Source organism: Pimephales promelas, chromosome 3 (assembly GCF_988280905.1).
Source record: "Pimephales promelas chromosome 3, fPimPro1.hap1.1, whole genome shotgun sequence".
Lineage (NCBI taxonomy): Eukaryota > Metazoa > Chordata > Actinopteri > Cypriniformes > Leuciscidae > Pimephales > Pimephales promelas.
In genome coordinates, this window is record NC_142771.1 from 31,611,015 (window position 1) to 31,629,085 (window position 18,071).

At 36.8% G+C, this 18,071-nt stretch overlaps 1 protein-coding gene across 1 annotated transcript; it reads left to right on the forward strand.

The window, feature by feature from the left end:
• The first annotated feature begins 2,473 nt into the window (after positions 1-2,473).
• Positions 2,474-13,381, forward strand: galr2b (galanin receptor 2b). Its single transcript, XM_039685608.2, has 4 exons — positions 2,474-2,595; positions 6,894-6,977; positions 7,555-7,952; positions 11,913-13,381. The coding sequence occupies exons 3-4, from the start codon at positions 7,579-7,581 to the stop codon at positions 12,679-12,681; spliced, it is 1,143 nt and encodes a 380-aa protein (XP_039541542.2). The 5' UTR covers positions 2,474-2,595; positions 6,894-6,977; positions 7,555-7,578; the 3' UTR covers positions 12,682-13,381.
• The last annotated feature ends 4,690 nt before the right edge of the window (positions 13,382-18,071 follow it).

Sequence of the window (18,071 nt, forward strand, 5' to 3'; positions counted from 1 at the left end):
GACCAACTCAGCCTGTTTCCAGACTTTTCATCACAGCATTTCAAAACCCCCAAGTAAAGAATTGGAAATAACAATAAGAGCACCTTTACCCTAAAGAAATACAGCATACATAAATAAAAAAGCAGACAGCATACTGAATTCTTATTAGCAATGATTGACTGTTTAATTTAAGCCTCTCTGTTGGTAATGTGAACTCTGTTCCTGTTGTGTTACACATTAACCAGCATGATAGCTGAATGGCTGAGGGAGGGAATCACAGGTCCCGTTTCACACATTATTGGGATTGCTGCGAGGTGTTAAGTGAATGTTTAATATATGGAGAATGTACTGTATAAATCAATCTAAGGTTATTTATAAATATAGGTGATAATGAAAACTATAGGTGACACAATTTTTATTACAGCATCATATGAGCTACATTTTGATGAAATAATTGTTGTTTTTATTTTCGTATGTATAAAGATTCACCACCATTAGTAGTTTACTACCATTACGAATTACCATTAGTATTTCAATTTTGAAAGGAAAGTTTCCAAAACTTCTCACAAGCTAAAGTTGTCTGTATACAGACACAAAATGCATCATGTGTCATTGTCAAGTACTGTGGGCATTGCACAACAAAAGAACTGGATGTGGATGTGGCAATATGATTTAATCTGATTTTAGGTCCTTGAACATCAGCAGGGAAACCCTGGAGTGCCAGACTGTCAGTCCATATGGATTGAGTCACTGTACTAATGAAATATGGTGGTATAGTCACATAATCTCAGAGGGAAGGAACCATTCTTGTACGTGCACTTTTGCAAATAGTCTCACATACGTAACCACACACAGGTCTGGGCTGTGCATCATTCATTGATGAATTTCAAAGGCAGTGCCTTGCTGAATGACTCATTTGCAGACAAAGGCCAGGAGCAAACACGCAGTGGAAATAATATTCCTCTTTTTCTTGGTTGCTGTGATTTTTGCCAAGACATGCCCCTGGATAACCATGTAACCCTACCAATAACTTATTCCTAAAAGCAGAAGGAAATTCTAGGTGAAAAATGGTGTTGAAGCCCCTAAAACCTGTTGTGAGCCTAAACTTGGCATTAACAGTAAACACATCACTCAAATCTGATTGGTTGATTGGAATGTTGCTCTTTGATCCAGGAACATGTTCTCCTTTTCACCTTTTCCTGTTGATGGTTGATGCTTTGTCTTTTGTAAATAAACCCTGCTGAAAACTCAACTGCATTACTGGTCAGCAGGATAAGATAAAGGTATGTTTTGCATGCTGGGATCAGCATGGGATCCTGGAAGCAGGAGTGATGGTGGACAGCTATACCAGCATTAAAGGGATAGTTCACTTTGAAATTAATTTTTGGTATGTTTTATCTTACCTCGAGGGCATCCAAGATCCAAGGTGTCTTTGTTTCCGCAGTAGTTCCAATTTTGATATTTTTAGGTCAAACCGTTCGTGTTCGTCAGTCATATAATGGAGGTATATGGTCACCACCTCAAAGAGCATGCACAGAGAAGTCCAAATTAAACATGATTTAATGACTCGTAAATGTAAGTACACATTGATGGCCTAAGACACGAAATGAACAGTGTTTATATCGTTTTTACCTCTTGTAACCACAGCCACAAAGCGCCCGTGCCCTCAGATCAGATCATTTACATTTACGAGTCATTAAATCATGTTTAATTAGGACTTCTCTGTGCATGCTCTTTGAGGTGGTGACCATAGACCTCCATTATATGACAGATAGACACGAATGGTTTGACCTAAAAATATCAAAAGTGAAAATACTGCTGACACAAAGACACACATCTTGGATGCCCTTGAGGTAAGCTAAAACTACCAAAAATGTATTTCAAAGTGAACTATCCCTTTAACAAACATTGAATTAATACTGGTTTGTGCGAGATTTTTCAGAAGGGATGTCATTAGTGAGTCAATCACTATTGAATTTTGATTTGAGACAAATGTGTTCACAATGTAACATTGCAGACATGCCATCCTTCTGTCATATTACCATAAGCAACGAAGCCTTGGAGGTGTATTGATTTGATCATCCATTCCAATTAGGAAAAACTGCAAAGAGAATGCAATTGAATTCCAGTCTCTTGGGAAATGTATTCCAATGCGGTTTCTAAATGATGCCTCAAAAAAGAAAAAAATGCCCGTGTGCAAAAAGTAAAAACCCTCTGATTCAGGCCTCCTGAATAATTTACCATGTACATATTCTAGATTTGTGCGTGTGCGTGCGTGTCTTGGTGCAACTGTTCAGGCACAGCTTTACTAAACCACACGAAAAGATTTCCGTGGGAATGTGCAAAGAAACACTGAATGTTTTCTCTCTCTCTCTCTTGCAGTGAAGTGTGAGGCTTTACCACAATGTTGGAGGAGGAGCTTCCATATGTGTGGGGGTAGTGAGGGAGGGGACCCGAGAGGCATAGAGAAGCGGAGAGCCGGAATGAGAGGAGATGAAGCCTGTTCAAGTGGTTACATGCTGCACGCAACACTAGCTTTTCTGGAGACCAGAAGCTTCTCAATATTACAATGACACTGAGTCATGGATATGCAGTCATGGTTCATCTCATGAGCCGGTAAGTAAAAACAACTGAATGAAATGATCATACTGTCATCAGATGTGGACTCTCTGGCATTTACAGTTAGACAAAGTGAAATTTCCTAAGACACCTCAAGGATGATGTTTAGTGCATGTCTATTTCAATGATGAGCTTGGACAGCATTTGACTTATCTCCTGCATTCATGTAATGCATATGATTTCTAATGCGTCTGGGTTATGATGTTTATTAATGCAACGTGTACGCATTTTGCATTTAGTATATTTACACACTGCATCTCGCATGCTTCATTTACAACATTTTTAAGTTATATACTTTAATGGGTCTCTTTTAAAATCTCAATCCGCATGCAGTTCATGTACTGAGATGCTTTTATTTGGCTCATGGGTTCATGCAAGTTTGACTCAATTGGTTTTAAATGCCAATTGAGTTTGAAAGGGGGGTAAGAGACACATGTGGTGCTGTGGGAGGCAGATCCACCCACCATTTGACAAGTGACAAAAACGGATGCACTCTGTGACTGTAACCAAAGGGTTTAGTTTAACAGACCTCCTTCTTGAGGGACACTTCATGTTATATTCATTGGCAGCTGGCTTCACATTAAAGACAGATGTGTTTACAAAAGGCTCGCTCCCAAGCAAAGACAGAGATGCCAAACAACAAACTTGTGTGGTATGAATCCATGAACAACCTTACCTGCACCTTCTGATCAATAAGGCTTTGGTTTAACACACAGATCCTCAGAGCTGATCTGGTGAAGAGGCGTTTTATTTTACATTGCATTGGCAATTTTCAAGTCATTTCTGAAAACACTTCTATGTTGAGAGAGGGAGATGAAAAGAGAGAGGCTCTTAAAATCTGCTTTTGAAAAATAAAAGATCACTTCACAAAGTCAGTACACATCAACAAACCACTATTTTATTTTTTAAGAAATCAAATGTCTTTGCTCCGTCATTCTTTCTCTCCTCTCATTCCATCCTTTTTTTTAACTTCATATTTACTCTCAATTATGGATAAGCATTGCAGAGGCGAGAAAATATATGATAAATGTATCCCGGAAAGGTTCACCTCTCAGAGTAAATGGCTTCCTGTTCATTTCCTCCAATTTACTACAATAAAGGTCTTGCGAAATGAGTCACGCTCTGCATGCTGCTTGAGAAAAAAATATATATCATGTGATCTTATGGCTTGCATTGTTTAATCAAACAAAACAACGAAATTGTTTTTGAAGAGGGATTGAAGATCAGCATTTTAATTGTACCATGATGAATGTCTGACAACCAATTAGAGCCTAATAGAACGTGTCCATATTTCCGCATGGAGTAGATTAGTCACCTTTATTCTGCATACTTTTTTTTATTGTCAGCTGGTTATGTCACACTTTGTCAGCCTATTAGGGAGAACAGCTCTACATTTGCGTAGACCAATTTCCTGAAAGCCATTCCCTTTCCCCACATTAATGATGCTCTTTGCAACACTAATGATGCTCTTCAGGTTTGCATTCATTTTCAAGAATTCACATCTATTGCATTATGTTTTGTATTAAATTCAATTGTAATATGAAGAGTTCAGATGCAAAAGCCTCTAAATGCCATTTGAAATTTTCTTCTAAAAGGACCATTTTTATCAAGCTTGTATATTTAAGTTCAGTGATTTCACTTAAATGACAATTAATAGGTAATCTTCATAGCCATTTAAGTGAAATCACTGAACTTAAATATACAAGCTTGATAAAAATGATCATTTTAGAAGAAAATTTTAAATGGCATTTAGAGGCTTTTGCATCTGAACTCTTCATATTTGGTAACACTTTGTAATAACTGCATGCAATCATGTGTTAAGCATGAGTAAAGCATTAATAAACATTAATAAGCAGTTTATAAATACAGCTATATGATTTTGTTGTTGATTCATAAGCATTTCTATAATGCGTTTAATAATTGTATTTTCATACTTTGTTAATGATCAGTTAATAATTTCTAAATGAAGTATAGCATTATTTACAGACCAGTTATTTAAGAGTTTTCATTCATAAGATCACTTAGTACAGGTAGTTATAAAGCATTTAGTAGTGGTCAGTTTACTATGTTTGTGAGCTCATCTAAAGTGAGGACTATTCATGTCTTGTAAAGCATTTATAAAGGAGATTTAAAGGCTCATCAATCTTCTAAACAGTCAAATGGGTAACACTTTATAATAACTGCACACTATTAATCATTAGTTAAGCATGAGTAAACAGTTAATTCATCATTTATAAAACATTACTAGACATTAATATGCAGTTTATAAATATAGCTATACATGCTTTTTTCTTGATTTATAAGCATATCTATAATGCGTTTAATGATTGTATTTTCATACTTTGTTAATGATCAATTAATAATTTCTAAATGAAGTATAGCATTATTTACAAACCAGTTGTTTAAGAGTTTTCAGTCATTCATAAGATCACTTAGAAAGTGTAAGTAAATGTAGTAAATACAGGTAGTTATAAAGCATTTAGTAGTGGTCAGTTAACTATTTTTGTGAGCTAATCTAAAGTGAGGACTATTCATGCTTTGTAAAGCATTTATAAAGGTGATTTAAAGACTCGTCAATCTTCTAAACAGTAAAATGTAACAAACACAACGCAGTGATACAGAACATAGAAATATTTAACAGCCTTTATAAATGCTTTACAAGGCATGACTAGTCCTCACTTTAGATGAGCTCACGAACATAGTTAACTGACCACTACTAAATGCTTTATAACTACCCAAATTAACCCTTAATTACAGCATTAATAAATGTTAATAAAGCATTTATTAACACATTAAGTAACCATCACTATATGTCTGAATAATAAGATGTATGAATGCACATTTATTAATCATTTAATTTATTAATCATTTACTTACTCGCTCTAAGTAATCGTATGAACCACTGAAAACTCTTAAATAACTGGTTCATAAAAAATGCAATTCTTCATTTAGAAATGATAAATTGATCATTAATAAAGGATGAAAATACAATTACTAAACAAATTATAGATATGCATTTAAATCAAGAAGAAAGCATTTACAGCTGTATTAATGAACTGCTTATTAATGTCTATTAATGCTTTATGAATGATGAATTAATGGTTTACTCATGCTTAACTAATGATTATTAGCGTGTAGTTATTATAAAGTGTTACCGACGTATGAATGTACATTTAAATAGTTACTTGTTCTAAGTCATCTTATGAACCACTGACAACTCTTAAATGACTGGTTTATAAAAAAAAAATCAATTTAGAAATGATAAATTGATCATTAATAAAGGATAAAATACAATTATTAAACAAATTATATGCTTTTAAATCAAGAAGAAAGCATTTATAGCTGTATTTGAAGAGTTCAGATGCAAAAGCCTCTAAGTGCCATTTGAAATTTTCTTCTAGAATGATCATTTTTATCAAGCTCGTATATTTCAGTTCAGTAATTTCACTTAAATGACAATTCATAGGTAATCTTCAATGCCATTTAAGTGAAATTACTGAACTTAAATACACGAGTTGGTTAAAAATGATCATTCTAGAAGAAAATTTCAAATGTCACTTAGAGGCTTTTGCATCTGAACTCTTCATTTGTAAACTGCTTATTAATGTCTATTAATGCTTTATAAATGATGACTTGACTGTTTGCTTAACTAATGATTATTAGGGTAGTTGTTATAAAGTGTTGCCAAATATTTTTTTAAATAAATATATTCCAGCACTATTATTAAATTATTTTGAAGAAATAGTAATTATTTTTTCACTCAATTTTTGCTAATTTTCCTGGTTATGTCTTATGTACAATTAAGCATAAATCTATCAAAATTAGATGCAATGAATTCAAGATATGAGAACTTAAGTCTTATCTCACACAATTTCACTTCTCAAATGAATGCATCTCAAGTCCCAATTATCAAAAAAGTTATGACAGCATATGTTTATACATCGCCTTAACTCCTCAAAATAAGTTAAGCAATTTTCAACTTTTTTTATACGTTATACAAGATTTAACTCATTTAAGTCAGTTTAATGTAATTTAAATTAAATTTTTACCAAGTTAATTGAACTTAATTTAAGGCAGCAACTTTTTTTTTTATAAAAACAGTGACGATCACATGTAACCAGATCACAGAGACCAACTAGATCAAAACTGAATTTATCTCATTTGAAATTAAACCAATCAAATCAAAACATGCTATCAAGATATCATTTATTGTGAAGATGTTTCAATTCCCTATGTATAATTATCTCTCTGTGTGTGGGAAAGACAAAAAGTTATGTCTTTTTTTATTCCCAAAGCCTGATCAATATTTGAAGTGGAGAAATCGATGCAGCCTGTTTCTGAGCAACACCTATTGGGACATACTGTGGGATTAACCGCTGGTGAGCAATTGCATTCCTTCTCTTTTGTCAGATCTATAACCAACAACAGGATACTAATGTGATCCTGCTATAATCCTCTATTCAGTCCACAATATCATGTCATTAGTGACCCATCTATATTTTTACCCCCAAACAAATTCCCAGTAAGATCTTTGATGATTAGAGAGTGAATTTGTCCATTTTCATTTTGATTAGCTCTCAACCCGATGAGGACATGCTCTTCATATCGCGACAAGGTTTCGATAGCTTTCTGAAATTGATTTTAGTCTAGTCTCCATTTCATTCTTTGTACTTGCACCAGCTTTCATGATCTTTTGCAATCAAAATGAACTTATTTCATGTTCATCAAAATGACTTCTTGAGTCTGATCCTCTTGAGATTTGCTTTCAGTGACGGTCTAGCTATACAACTTCTCATAAGGGCTTTTAAATCTCACCACAATGTGATTCAGATCCAGAAAGATTTGAAAGATTTGCAACCATGGGCTTATTCCTCAAATCCCCCCTCCAAAAAAAATTGTGAGAGGAAAGTCCCTAGAATCTAACTCTGTGTCTTATCGTTTACGACCACTTTGCAGGGCTCTGGAACTTCACATCTTAAAATGTCCGATCACGAGGACCTGACCAAAGCCATGGGACACTGGAACGCCTCCGAGAGCTACCAGCTCAACCCAGCCAGTGTCATTGTGTCTGTGGTCTTCTCGCTCATCTTCCTCTTAGGGACCATTGGGAACAGTCTGGTACTGGCTGTGCTCCTCAGAAGTGGACAGGTTGGGTACAACACCACCAATCTGTTCATCCTCAACCTCAGTGTAGCCGACTTCTTCTTCATCATCTTCTGTGTGCCTTTCCAAGCAACCATCTACTCTCTGGAGGGGTGGGTTTTCGGGTCCTTCATGTGCAAGGTGGTTCATTTCTTCATCAACCTCACCATGTATGCTAGCAGTTTCACTTTGGCGGCGGTGTCTGTGGACAGGTGGGTGTTTTGTTTTTTCCAATTATAGGCTTTTTTATTATTAAATAAACTCTCTCAAACCATTTTTCACACTCTCGCTGGTTTATTTAATTTGGCAAATATCAGGTCCAACAGTGTATATTCATATTGTCCTTGTTTCCTTTTTTCTCCAATTATTGAAATTCCCATCAGTGTCATTTCCTTTACATCTCAAATTATGTTTTGTGTTTAATAGCATTCTGTGATGGAAATAATGGTGGTGGAAATGATTTATGTTGTAAATATACAGACAGCTTCTTTGTCTTGAAGGCTATTTTTATTCATAACATTTATCTTTTTGAACATGTAATCATATTTTTATGAGGGATTGTCATAGTATGAAAATGAAAGGTCATTTTCAAATGCCTTTTATGCAAAGATTTTGTTTTACCCTTGTCCCAGATCATGTGACAAAATGATGAAGACATGGTAAAAAGGTTTAATATTTGAATGTGATGTGATATTTGATCACATTCAAATACATACTACAAATACATTTATATTTATGTACTTAATATAAATACCCTGCAATTGCACTTTTAGTACACTAAAATCTGCTATATTAGAACAACTAATTTTGCACTTTATTTGTGCAGATATAGTGCAGAAGTCCAACTAAATATATACTTAAGTGTATTTGATTGTTCTAAAGTTGAACTATTGCAAGTTTAAAGACTGAAATTATACAGAGATCATACCATCCTTAATAATAGTGATATTAAAACACATTTTAGGCTTAATATTAAGAAATGTGCATTGATTAATAAAGAAGTACTCCAAATAAAGTTGAATTACAGTATTTGAGGAAGTCTCAAGCAATATGTCAGTAAATATGTATTTGTAGTATACTTAATTTATTTTTAAAACATTTTCTTATAGTTTTTTTTTTTTTAAGATGGCAATCAGAAGAAAATTGGAATCTATTAGTTTTAATAAACGTCATCAACCACTGGGAAATAAAAGTTAAAGGCCACCCTTATTGTACATTATAATACTGTCAAGAGAAGTTCACTCTTGGCATAATAACTTATACCTTGACATAACATTTTGGCAGGTATAAAATGACAGCCTAAACGAGAACCTAGCACTATTGTAATTGGTCAGAGCCAGGGTTGTTATTTAATGAAATGGATCTTCTGAACACTATAGGAATTTAGTTATGCAACCACCCACTTCATTAACAAAACACCTCCAAAAACCAGCATCACATTATTCATGTCTTTACAACGAAGCAGTGAAAAAAAGAACCTTTAGAAGCACCCACTAAAGCACCAGTGACGAGTGGGACTCGCTGAATGGGAGAGCCGAAGCCTTTTTTTGTCAAAATAATGGCATAAATGTTACACGGCCACCTCTAAGCCGTAGTGTAATATGTTACTTGCAGCCTGAGCAACAGACCTACTGCCCTCCATCCACCCTGAACGTGTTTACCTTTGGAAAAGCGTGTTAACCTGCTCTTTGAAAAATGGTTCTGTGCTCAGCGGAGACTGAGATTACCCATCGGAAATTACCTCACCTTCAGCTAGAAAACTAGAAGACCCATTCATTGTGTGCACAGAAACACAATGATTATATTGATCATGTGTTTTGGTCAAACTCAATTTCAGGAAGCACCACTCATCTTTTGATGAACATTTCCTGTGCTTCGTTTACATGACTACACTGCAAAACTCAAATTAAAAAGTGAAATAACTGCAAATGAAATGAGTTCATTTAACTCATATATAGCTAATTGCACTTATAAAGTGAAAAAAAAAAACTGATTATATTTATCCGAATGACTTCGGATACTGGAACCAGCTTCCAGAAGAGATCAGGTGTGCTCCTACAGTAGTCACATTCAAATCCAGACTCAAAACACATCTGTTTAGCTGTGCATTTACTGAATGAGCACTGTGCCGCTGTTCGTCCGACTGTTACTGCACTTCATTTTATTCTAAATGGTTTTAATTTACTGTATTTTATTTTTATCATAATTTTTATTTTTCATTATTTCTTATTTTTTATTCTAAACTGTTTTAATTATTCTGATTTCTTTTGATTATTTTAATTTCTTCTATGTAAAGCACTTTGAATTGCCATTGTGTATGAAATGTGCTAAATATATAACCAGCAGCCATATCACCCTGTAGCCCAAGACTGGTTGCCCATTAAAGCTAAGCAGGGCTGAGCCTGGTTAGTACCTGGATGGGAGACCTTCTGAGAAAGTCAGGTTGCTGCTGGTAGAGGTGTTAGTGTGGCCAGCAGGGGGGGCTCACCCTGTGGTCTGTGTGGGTCCTAACGCCCCAGCAAAGTGATGGGGACACTATGCTGTCAAAAAGAGCACCGTCCTTCGGATGAGACGTTAAACCGAGGTCCTGACTCTCTGTGGTCATAAAAAATCCCAGGATGTCTTTCGTAAGAGTAGGGGTGTAACCCCGGCATCCTGGCCAAATTTGCCCAGTGGCCTCTGTCCATCATGGCCTCCTAATCATCCCCATATACACCAATTGGCTTCATCACTGTCTCCTCTCCACCAGTAAGCTGGTGTGTGGTGAGCGTTCTGGCGCAATATGGCTGCCGTCGCATCATCCAGGTGGATGCTGCACATTGGTGGTGGTTGAGGAGACCCCCCCCTTCTATGTGAAGCGCTTTGAGTGTCCAGAAAAGCGCTATATAAATGTAACGAATTATTATTATTTTATTATTATATGTGCTATATAATATAAATAAACTTGCCTTGCCTTGCCTTGCCTTGCCTAAATATTCGGACCTCTTATAAGAGCATGCTTTGCATCAAAAAGTATAAGGAGAATAAATGTTGAAATTAAGTGTTATTTGGTGTGTTTTTGCACAGGATCAATATAGGAATTAATAAATGAGAAGATGTGTTAGTGTTAGAAGGGTTTCAGTTTTGAAAGAGCAGAGAGTAGAGCCTGTGGTTTAGTCAATGATGGGTAGGGTTGGGCATCGAGATCCGGTTCCACCTTGGAACCGTTTAAAAAATAACGATGCCTTTGGAATCGTTTAGAAAATTTGTTTTCGATTCCAATCATCGGTTCCAAACACGCACGTTTTGGTCCATATAGTGGCCACCGGATTTCTGGAAGTGCGCACGTTTGCACGGGCATAATGTACCATAATGGCATAATTTATTTATAAATGAATTTCTCTGTATATAGTCTAAAGTTTGAAAGAAATTAATGTACATTTTTAGAATAACTAATTTCTACATTAAACACAACAATGCGCCATCAAATTCGCGACTCTCCTATGATTAAAAGGATTTTCTTCCCACCGGAGCGATTTCAAAATGGCGGCTGCGTGAAATCAGCGCATTCCCTACGTTAGTCCACTAATAGGCTACTGTTCACTAAGTAAATGAGTGAATGAAAACAAGTGAGCGAATTCGGACAGCCGTTGAACATTCATAAGCTGTACACACTAAACAGACATTTTTGGCATAATGTGTGTGTGTTATAGTTTGTTCAAGCCCAAAAGTGAAATCGATACCGACTTTTCTGTGGGCCGTGTGTGTGTAATAGCCAGGGAGGACTTAACGGATACTGCGTAATTGCGTTAAATATTTAAATACAAAACTAAAACTCATTGAATCAAAATAAAATGTTCCTCTGTGAACTGAGCCTGTGACATGTTTTGACTCCACCCTTCAAAGAATCGGAATCGAGAATCGAAAAGAACCGAAATCGCTAGGAAGAATCGAAATCGGAATCAGAATCGTTCAAATCAAAACGATACCCAACCCCAATGATGGGATGCAAAATCTTAAGACTATATGCAGCTTGTTGTTTTAAAGGTTTAGTAAGCGATTTCTCAGAAACACTGTTGATACCTGAAATCAACCCAAATATAATTTTTCCGCCCCCAAAACACACAAACATGCAATGCAAGAGTGCAATGCCATCAATGTCTTATGTGATTGGAACATTTCTTCTTTTGCAGGTATCTTGCCATCCGTTATCCCCTGCGCTCCAGAGAACTGAGAACACCGTGTAACGCCGTAGTCGCGATGGTGGTCATCTGGGGCCTGTCGCTTGTTTTCGCCGGGCCGTATTTGAGTTACTACGACCTCATCGATTTCGAGAACAGCAATGTGTGCGTACCTGGGTGGGAGGAGCATAACCGTAAGGTACTGGACACCTGCACCTTTGTTTTCGGCTATGTTATTCCTGTGCTCATCGTGAGCCTTTCCTACACACGCACCATCAAGTACCTCTGGACAGCAGTCGACCCCCTCGACGGGATGTCGGAGTCGAAACGAGCCAAGCGCAAGGTCACCAAGATGATCATCATTGTCACAGTGCTCTTCTGCATCTGCTGGCTACCGTACCATGTGGTCATTTTGTGCTACCTCTACGGAGACTTTCCCTTCAATCAGACCACGTATGCCTTCAGGCTGCTGTCCCACTGCATGGCCTACGCCAACTCCTGCCTCAACCCTATCGTTTACGCCCTGGTGTCCAAACACTTTCGCAAGGGCTTCAAGAAAGTTTTCAGCTGCATCCTCAGCAAAAAGGGACGAAATAAGGTGCACGTGGTCCATGTGGCCAACACCGTCCCTGGCTTCGAAGCAGGATCCACTGAAGTGTCTCAAATGAATGAAGAGAACGCCAGACAGAACGAGAGCGAAATGGTCAACCGCCCACTCGCACAGCCGCAGGACGCCACTATGACTATGACTATAACGTTACCCTTCCAGAATCAGCCATGAAAGTAAAGCGCTCGGCTAATGATGCCTTACAGAAGCCTTATTAAAAAACTCAAACGGAGCCGGAGGATTTCAGCAGCTTTGATCAACATCACAATGGTTTTGCACTGAATGAGCACAGTGGAGGTGGCAGTCAAGATTCAAATCGCTGTGCAAAAATGAAATCATATATTCAATTTGGTTCTCGTATAATGCATCTTTGTGTTTTGCTCGGTTATGTTGGTGCCAATGCTAAACAATGTCTTATTTGCAACCTCCTCTCTTTTTTAGCAGCATCGTCTGTTTGTTTCCTATTGAAGTGCTACCCTCTGAGCATGTTTCAATTTAATGCTGTGATGATGACTATTCCCCCGTGAAAACTTGTTACCAATTATTGTGCGCAACACTTTAATATCTGAAGAACCCCGTGTCTTTATGTGAGCAAAGCTACTGTGATTTCCTACTGTGCTTGAAGCTTTCAAAAGGACTCTTTGATTATGCTCCTCAGCTTTGCTTAACAAGCTCTTTAAAAAAAATGCCTGTGTTAAATACTTGCTTTTACCTCTAATATTCTTTGCTGTTTTGGAAAGTTTTGAAATTATTTGATTGTCGAGTTTTATATCAATAACCACATTACATATTAAAATACAAAAGCCCTGAAAAAAGGCTGTTCCAACAGTTTACCATGTATGATTCTTGTGCTGCATTAAAATAGTATTCCAGATTCAGTACAAGTTAAGCTCAACTGACAGCATGGATGGTATGATTACTGCAAAACTGTGTCTCCCTTTCTTAAAAAAGGCGAAAATCTGGGTTACAGTAGCCGTTTACAATATGTGTGAAATGAGCTAATAATGAGGGTGCAAAATGTTAAAAGTGTCAGACATATGATCCCTGAGGTTCACTTATAACGTTAATAAAGTTTTTTGCAAACACACACACACACAATATATATATATATACACTCACCTTTATTAGGAACACCATAATGCTGTGTTTGACCCCCTTTCGCCTTCAGAACTGCGTTAATTCTACGTGGCATTGATTCAACAAGGTGCTGAAAGCATTTTTTAGAAATGTTGGCCCATATTGATAGGATAGCATCTTGCAGTTGATGGAGATTTGTGGGATGCACATCCAGGGGACGAAGCTCGTTCCACCACATCCCAAAGATGCTCTATTGGGTTGAGATCTGATGACTGTGGGGGCCATTTTAGTACGGGGGGGGGGGGGGGGGGCAATTATTGTCAACCTTCATTCTTCCCCTCTGTCTGAAATTATCTCTTTTTAAGGGACGTCTCCTTTAAGGCTAGTCAGTAAATAAATGGCCACTGTTTTGATTGATAACGCCTCCTCACTATTGAGAGTGAGTAAGTGTTTTGAAAACATTACCCATATAAAAGCATAATTTACAGTCAAAGCATTATGAAATAATTTACTAAACATGGTGCAGCATCTGTCAGATCCAATACAGTTGGCTGCTTCGTCTTTCAATAACAGTTTCATTGCGAACTCTTCAATTACCGCCTCGTAAACAAACGTGAACATATTATCCTCCGACACGATCCGAGACGCCATTGAATTAATCATCCACTTGTTTTCTGATGCTGAGATCTTTCCGAAGTCTGTTCAAAGACGCAAAGGAGCTGTTTAAACTGGACGCGTAAAAGCGAACATTCGTTCACTCTTTCTTTTGTCCTTGTTGGCGGACTCACGTATGAGTGTCAGAAACTGAACATGATGTATCTGTAGTATACTTATCCAGTGTAGACAACATCAGTATTATATTGAGTTATATTTGCGTTGAATGAAACGTGACGCAAACCATGGCCGTACTAGTGTTGTGCCTGAACGTGTTCAATGACTGATACTTCATGAACTCGTTCATATTTTGGGCAAAACATTAACTGATCGTACTGTATTACTGCCTGATGAACTTCGTATAGTGTGCCAGATTTCTATAGAGCCTTCCAGGCTAAACCCCAGCTAAAACACACGTGCACAGGCCTTAATATGTAGCGAAAAAAACACCCAATGTGGCAACACCAGCCACCAGTGTCGCACCGCGGCCACCGCATGCGATATCAAAACAAAGAGCAGCATGTAGTCGACAAAACATCAAGGAGGCGTCATATCACATGATCAGTTTTAAGAAAGGTTGGTGAGGATAAAAAAATACATTTCTGTGCAAACTTTGCCCACCGATAAAAACAATGAACTATGAACTAGTTCATTTTTTGGAACTGTGAACTTAGTTCAAAATTGTGATGTATTAACTATGAACAGAACAAGTTCATTTTAAAATTTGCGAACTGAACTTTTAACTAGTTCATGTAGAAAGTGAACTTTCCCATCACTGGCCGTGGCTAAGGTGAGATGATGAATATTCGTCGATGTCTTGCTCTGGAGGCAGACATGTGCAAATGAATTTGTACACTGCGATGTCACATATCCCCAAATTTTAATACTAGCCATTTTTGGAGCTTGATTATATACAAGTTATATATGTATATCAAGATGTTAGGTCTGGGAACTCATCACTGAGGGGCGGGATAAATGGTTGTCTTTGAAATTCTCTTTGCATGCAATTGGATAGTGCTACAACCAATCAGAGCAACGAAGAAGCTGATGGCTGAGTCCCATGCGTTTTCCCACCAGCGGAGCAAGTTGATATATTAAACTTTTACCGTATCCAGTCGGCAAAACTCTGAACACATCTTTTTTTTTTTTTTTTTTTTTAAAGACTCAAGTGCGGTTATTTGTTCTGGTTTCAAATAAAAGCTAAGTTCAAATCATCCAGAGTAGCGGTAGCAGGGAACCGTCGCAACTCTGTCGTCATTATGTTCAGCCCGCCCGCCGGCTCTATACACGATGTGATTGGCCTGACCAGAGTTTGGTTTTTCCAGCTGAAACGTCTATGGAGAGTTGCTAGACCATACTGGCTGCGAAATAATTTTTGCTGCCGCTAGGGTGCGTCTAGATTTCTAGGCTATCTTAACACATAAGTTTTAACAGAATAATTAATGTAAGCACTTTAATAAAGTTATAAGCTTCACTTTTATGCTTTTAAATCCTTTAAAAAACTGCCCTTTTTATTTCTATTGGACTCACAATAATCTTCTTTTAGATTTTTCTAAAAAAAAAAAAAAGAGAGATAAGCAAAAAAAAAAATGTTGTGTGTGTTATAATTATAATTAACTTAACTTGTACAGAACCTGGAATATTTCTTATTTGTCTGCAGTTCATTTATTACGTAGAATGTACTGTAGCTACACAACAAGTGTTATGTCGGAAGTTTTGAATTTGATGTTGACAGTGAATTTCAATAAAACATGCATTGGTATTCCTTTTGGGCCAGAATAATGTTTTAATATATGCAAATAAATCAGGAAATAAATGACCCCAGTGTGTTTAGCAGTAGGCTGAGCAAACTTGAATCAGCCTTTGGGGTGATTCATACCAGATCATCAAACTGTATTTCCCCCGGTGGCTCAATGAGAGAGCAGCAGCATTAAGTGAAAATTAAAATGTAATGTCTTCCATTGAAAAACAACTTGAAGCCAAAGGAGTGAGGGAAGCGTTGATGCACGTACCATAAAAAAAAAAAAATTATTCTTTTATTACAAAAACAGTCTAAAGAAAAAGGTAAAAACAAATCATTTCAAAATTGTCTTAGCTTTTAGATGTTTCTTTAAAAATATCCGCCATCTTATTCAAGGCAGACTTTCTAAACCTCATTAGTTATGTATTCATCACTTGGAGAAGCACTTCGCACTTTTTTTTTTGAAAATGTAACACTAAAACATTGCTCATAAATATGGAACAAACCAGCCATGAAAAATGTAAAAAGCTTTAATGTCAAGTACTCATCAGTAATGCAACAAAGAAAATGAAGCCTCGGTTGGCTTGTTCTGCACATTATTCGCAAGCTTCTGTGCACAATTAAGCATCCGCTGCCACTTCAACGTACTTATGGCAGTTAGATCATCCAAGGATGTTTATTGAATCTCTTAGCGTCCTTACAGTTAATTTAGCATATTTAGCATGTCGAATTAAGAAGCCATTTCCTCATACTTGGAGTGATGTCAATGTCTAACTTTGATCTTACAGAAAATAAAGAATTTGATATGCTAACATCTCCATTTAGGGATGGATGTTGTACCAAACTGTTTGGAGACCACAATGAGATCAACACTGCAACCTGTTGGCAACAGTATTTATTCCTCTCAGCACTTCACTGTTTCCTGAGAAAAAAACATTTATTGAACACTCTAATATGTTAACAACATACATAATCTAATTAATGTCGTGACATTATTTGTCAAATGGTCTATTTCAATAGGCATTGAAAGGAACGTAAAACGCATTTGATTGGCTGAACAGCATCAAGAGTGCTGATGCGCAGTCCGGTGCCCTATAATGTCCTATTATGCCCATAGATATCCATAATAATGGCTAGATGTCTCATCCGTGCTGCTGGCAAATGGAGGTCAACGTCTGCACCTGGCGGCCATCTTGTCACAGGCAGCTCGCTCACTCGTAACACTGTGTTTTAATGGTGCATGTGCATACTAATGAATGATAAGTGTATAAATAAATAATCATCCAGAATTATAGCCACGTTAATAACGTTTTTAAGAAACCAAACGTTTGTAAATCTGTCAAGATTTCAACGAGATCAGAGTGTTTGTGTTCGTGCTGATCACTCATCTTACATCAGCTTGCCTGTGACAAGATGTCCGCCGGTGATGACGATCTCCGCCGTAAGACATCTAGCCTTTATTATGGATATCTATGATTATGCCCCTTTTTACAAGATGTAATATAAGTCTCAGTTGTCCCCAAAATGTGTCTGTGAAGTTTCAGCTCAAAATACATTTTTGAGTTGATTATTTTATTACATTTTCATTTAGTTTTTCAACTTATAGTAAGTTTTTCAACACATATATATGTCTATATATATATATACACACACACACACTCAAAAACACAAACTACAAACTACTGTGTGTTGTCACTCTGGAGATGTGTAACTGCTCATTCCATTGTGATATCATTTGGAATTAGTTGGAACAAAAAATTATAGACAAATTAAATGATTAAGGTGTAAATGTATTCAATTAGCAGGTCTCTACCATCCTCTGATAACAAACACACTAAAGTTATTTATATATTTGACTCAAGAGGCACATACACTTATTCTAATTAAACAGCCAAGCCTGAGCTTCTGCAATTAAGTGTAATTTATTAGCTGAAGACATGTCAATGATAAGATTTCAGAGACATAAACAGATGCACTTTATTAACAGCACAAGCAAAATTCAGTTATGAATGACTTTAACTTATATCCTCAAAAAGGCGCATATGCACATTTGTGTTAAGCCAAGGGAGTAAATTACCTTGTGTCGTTCCCG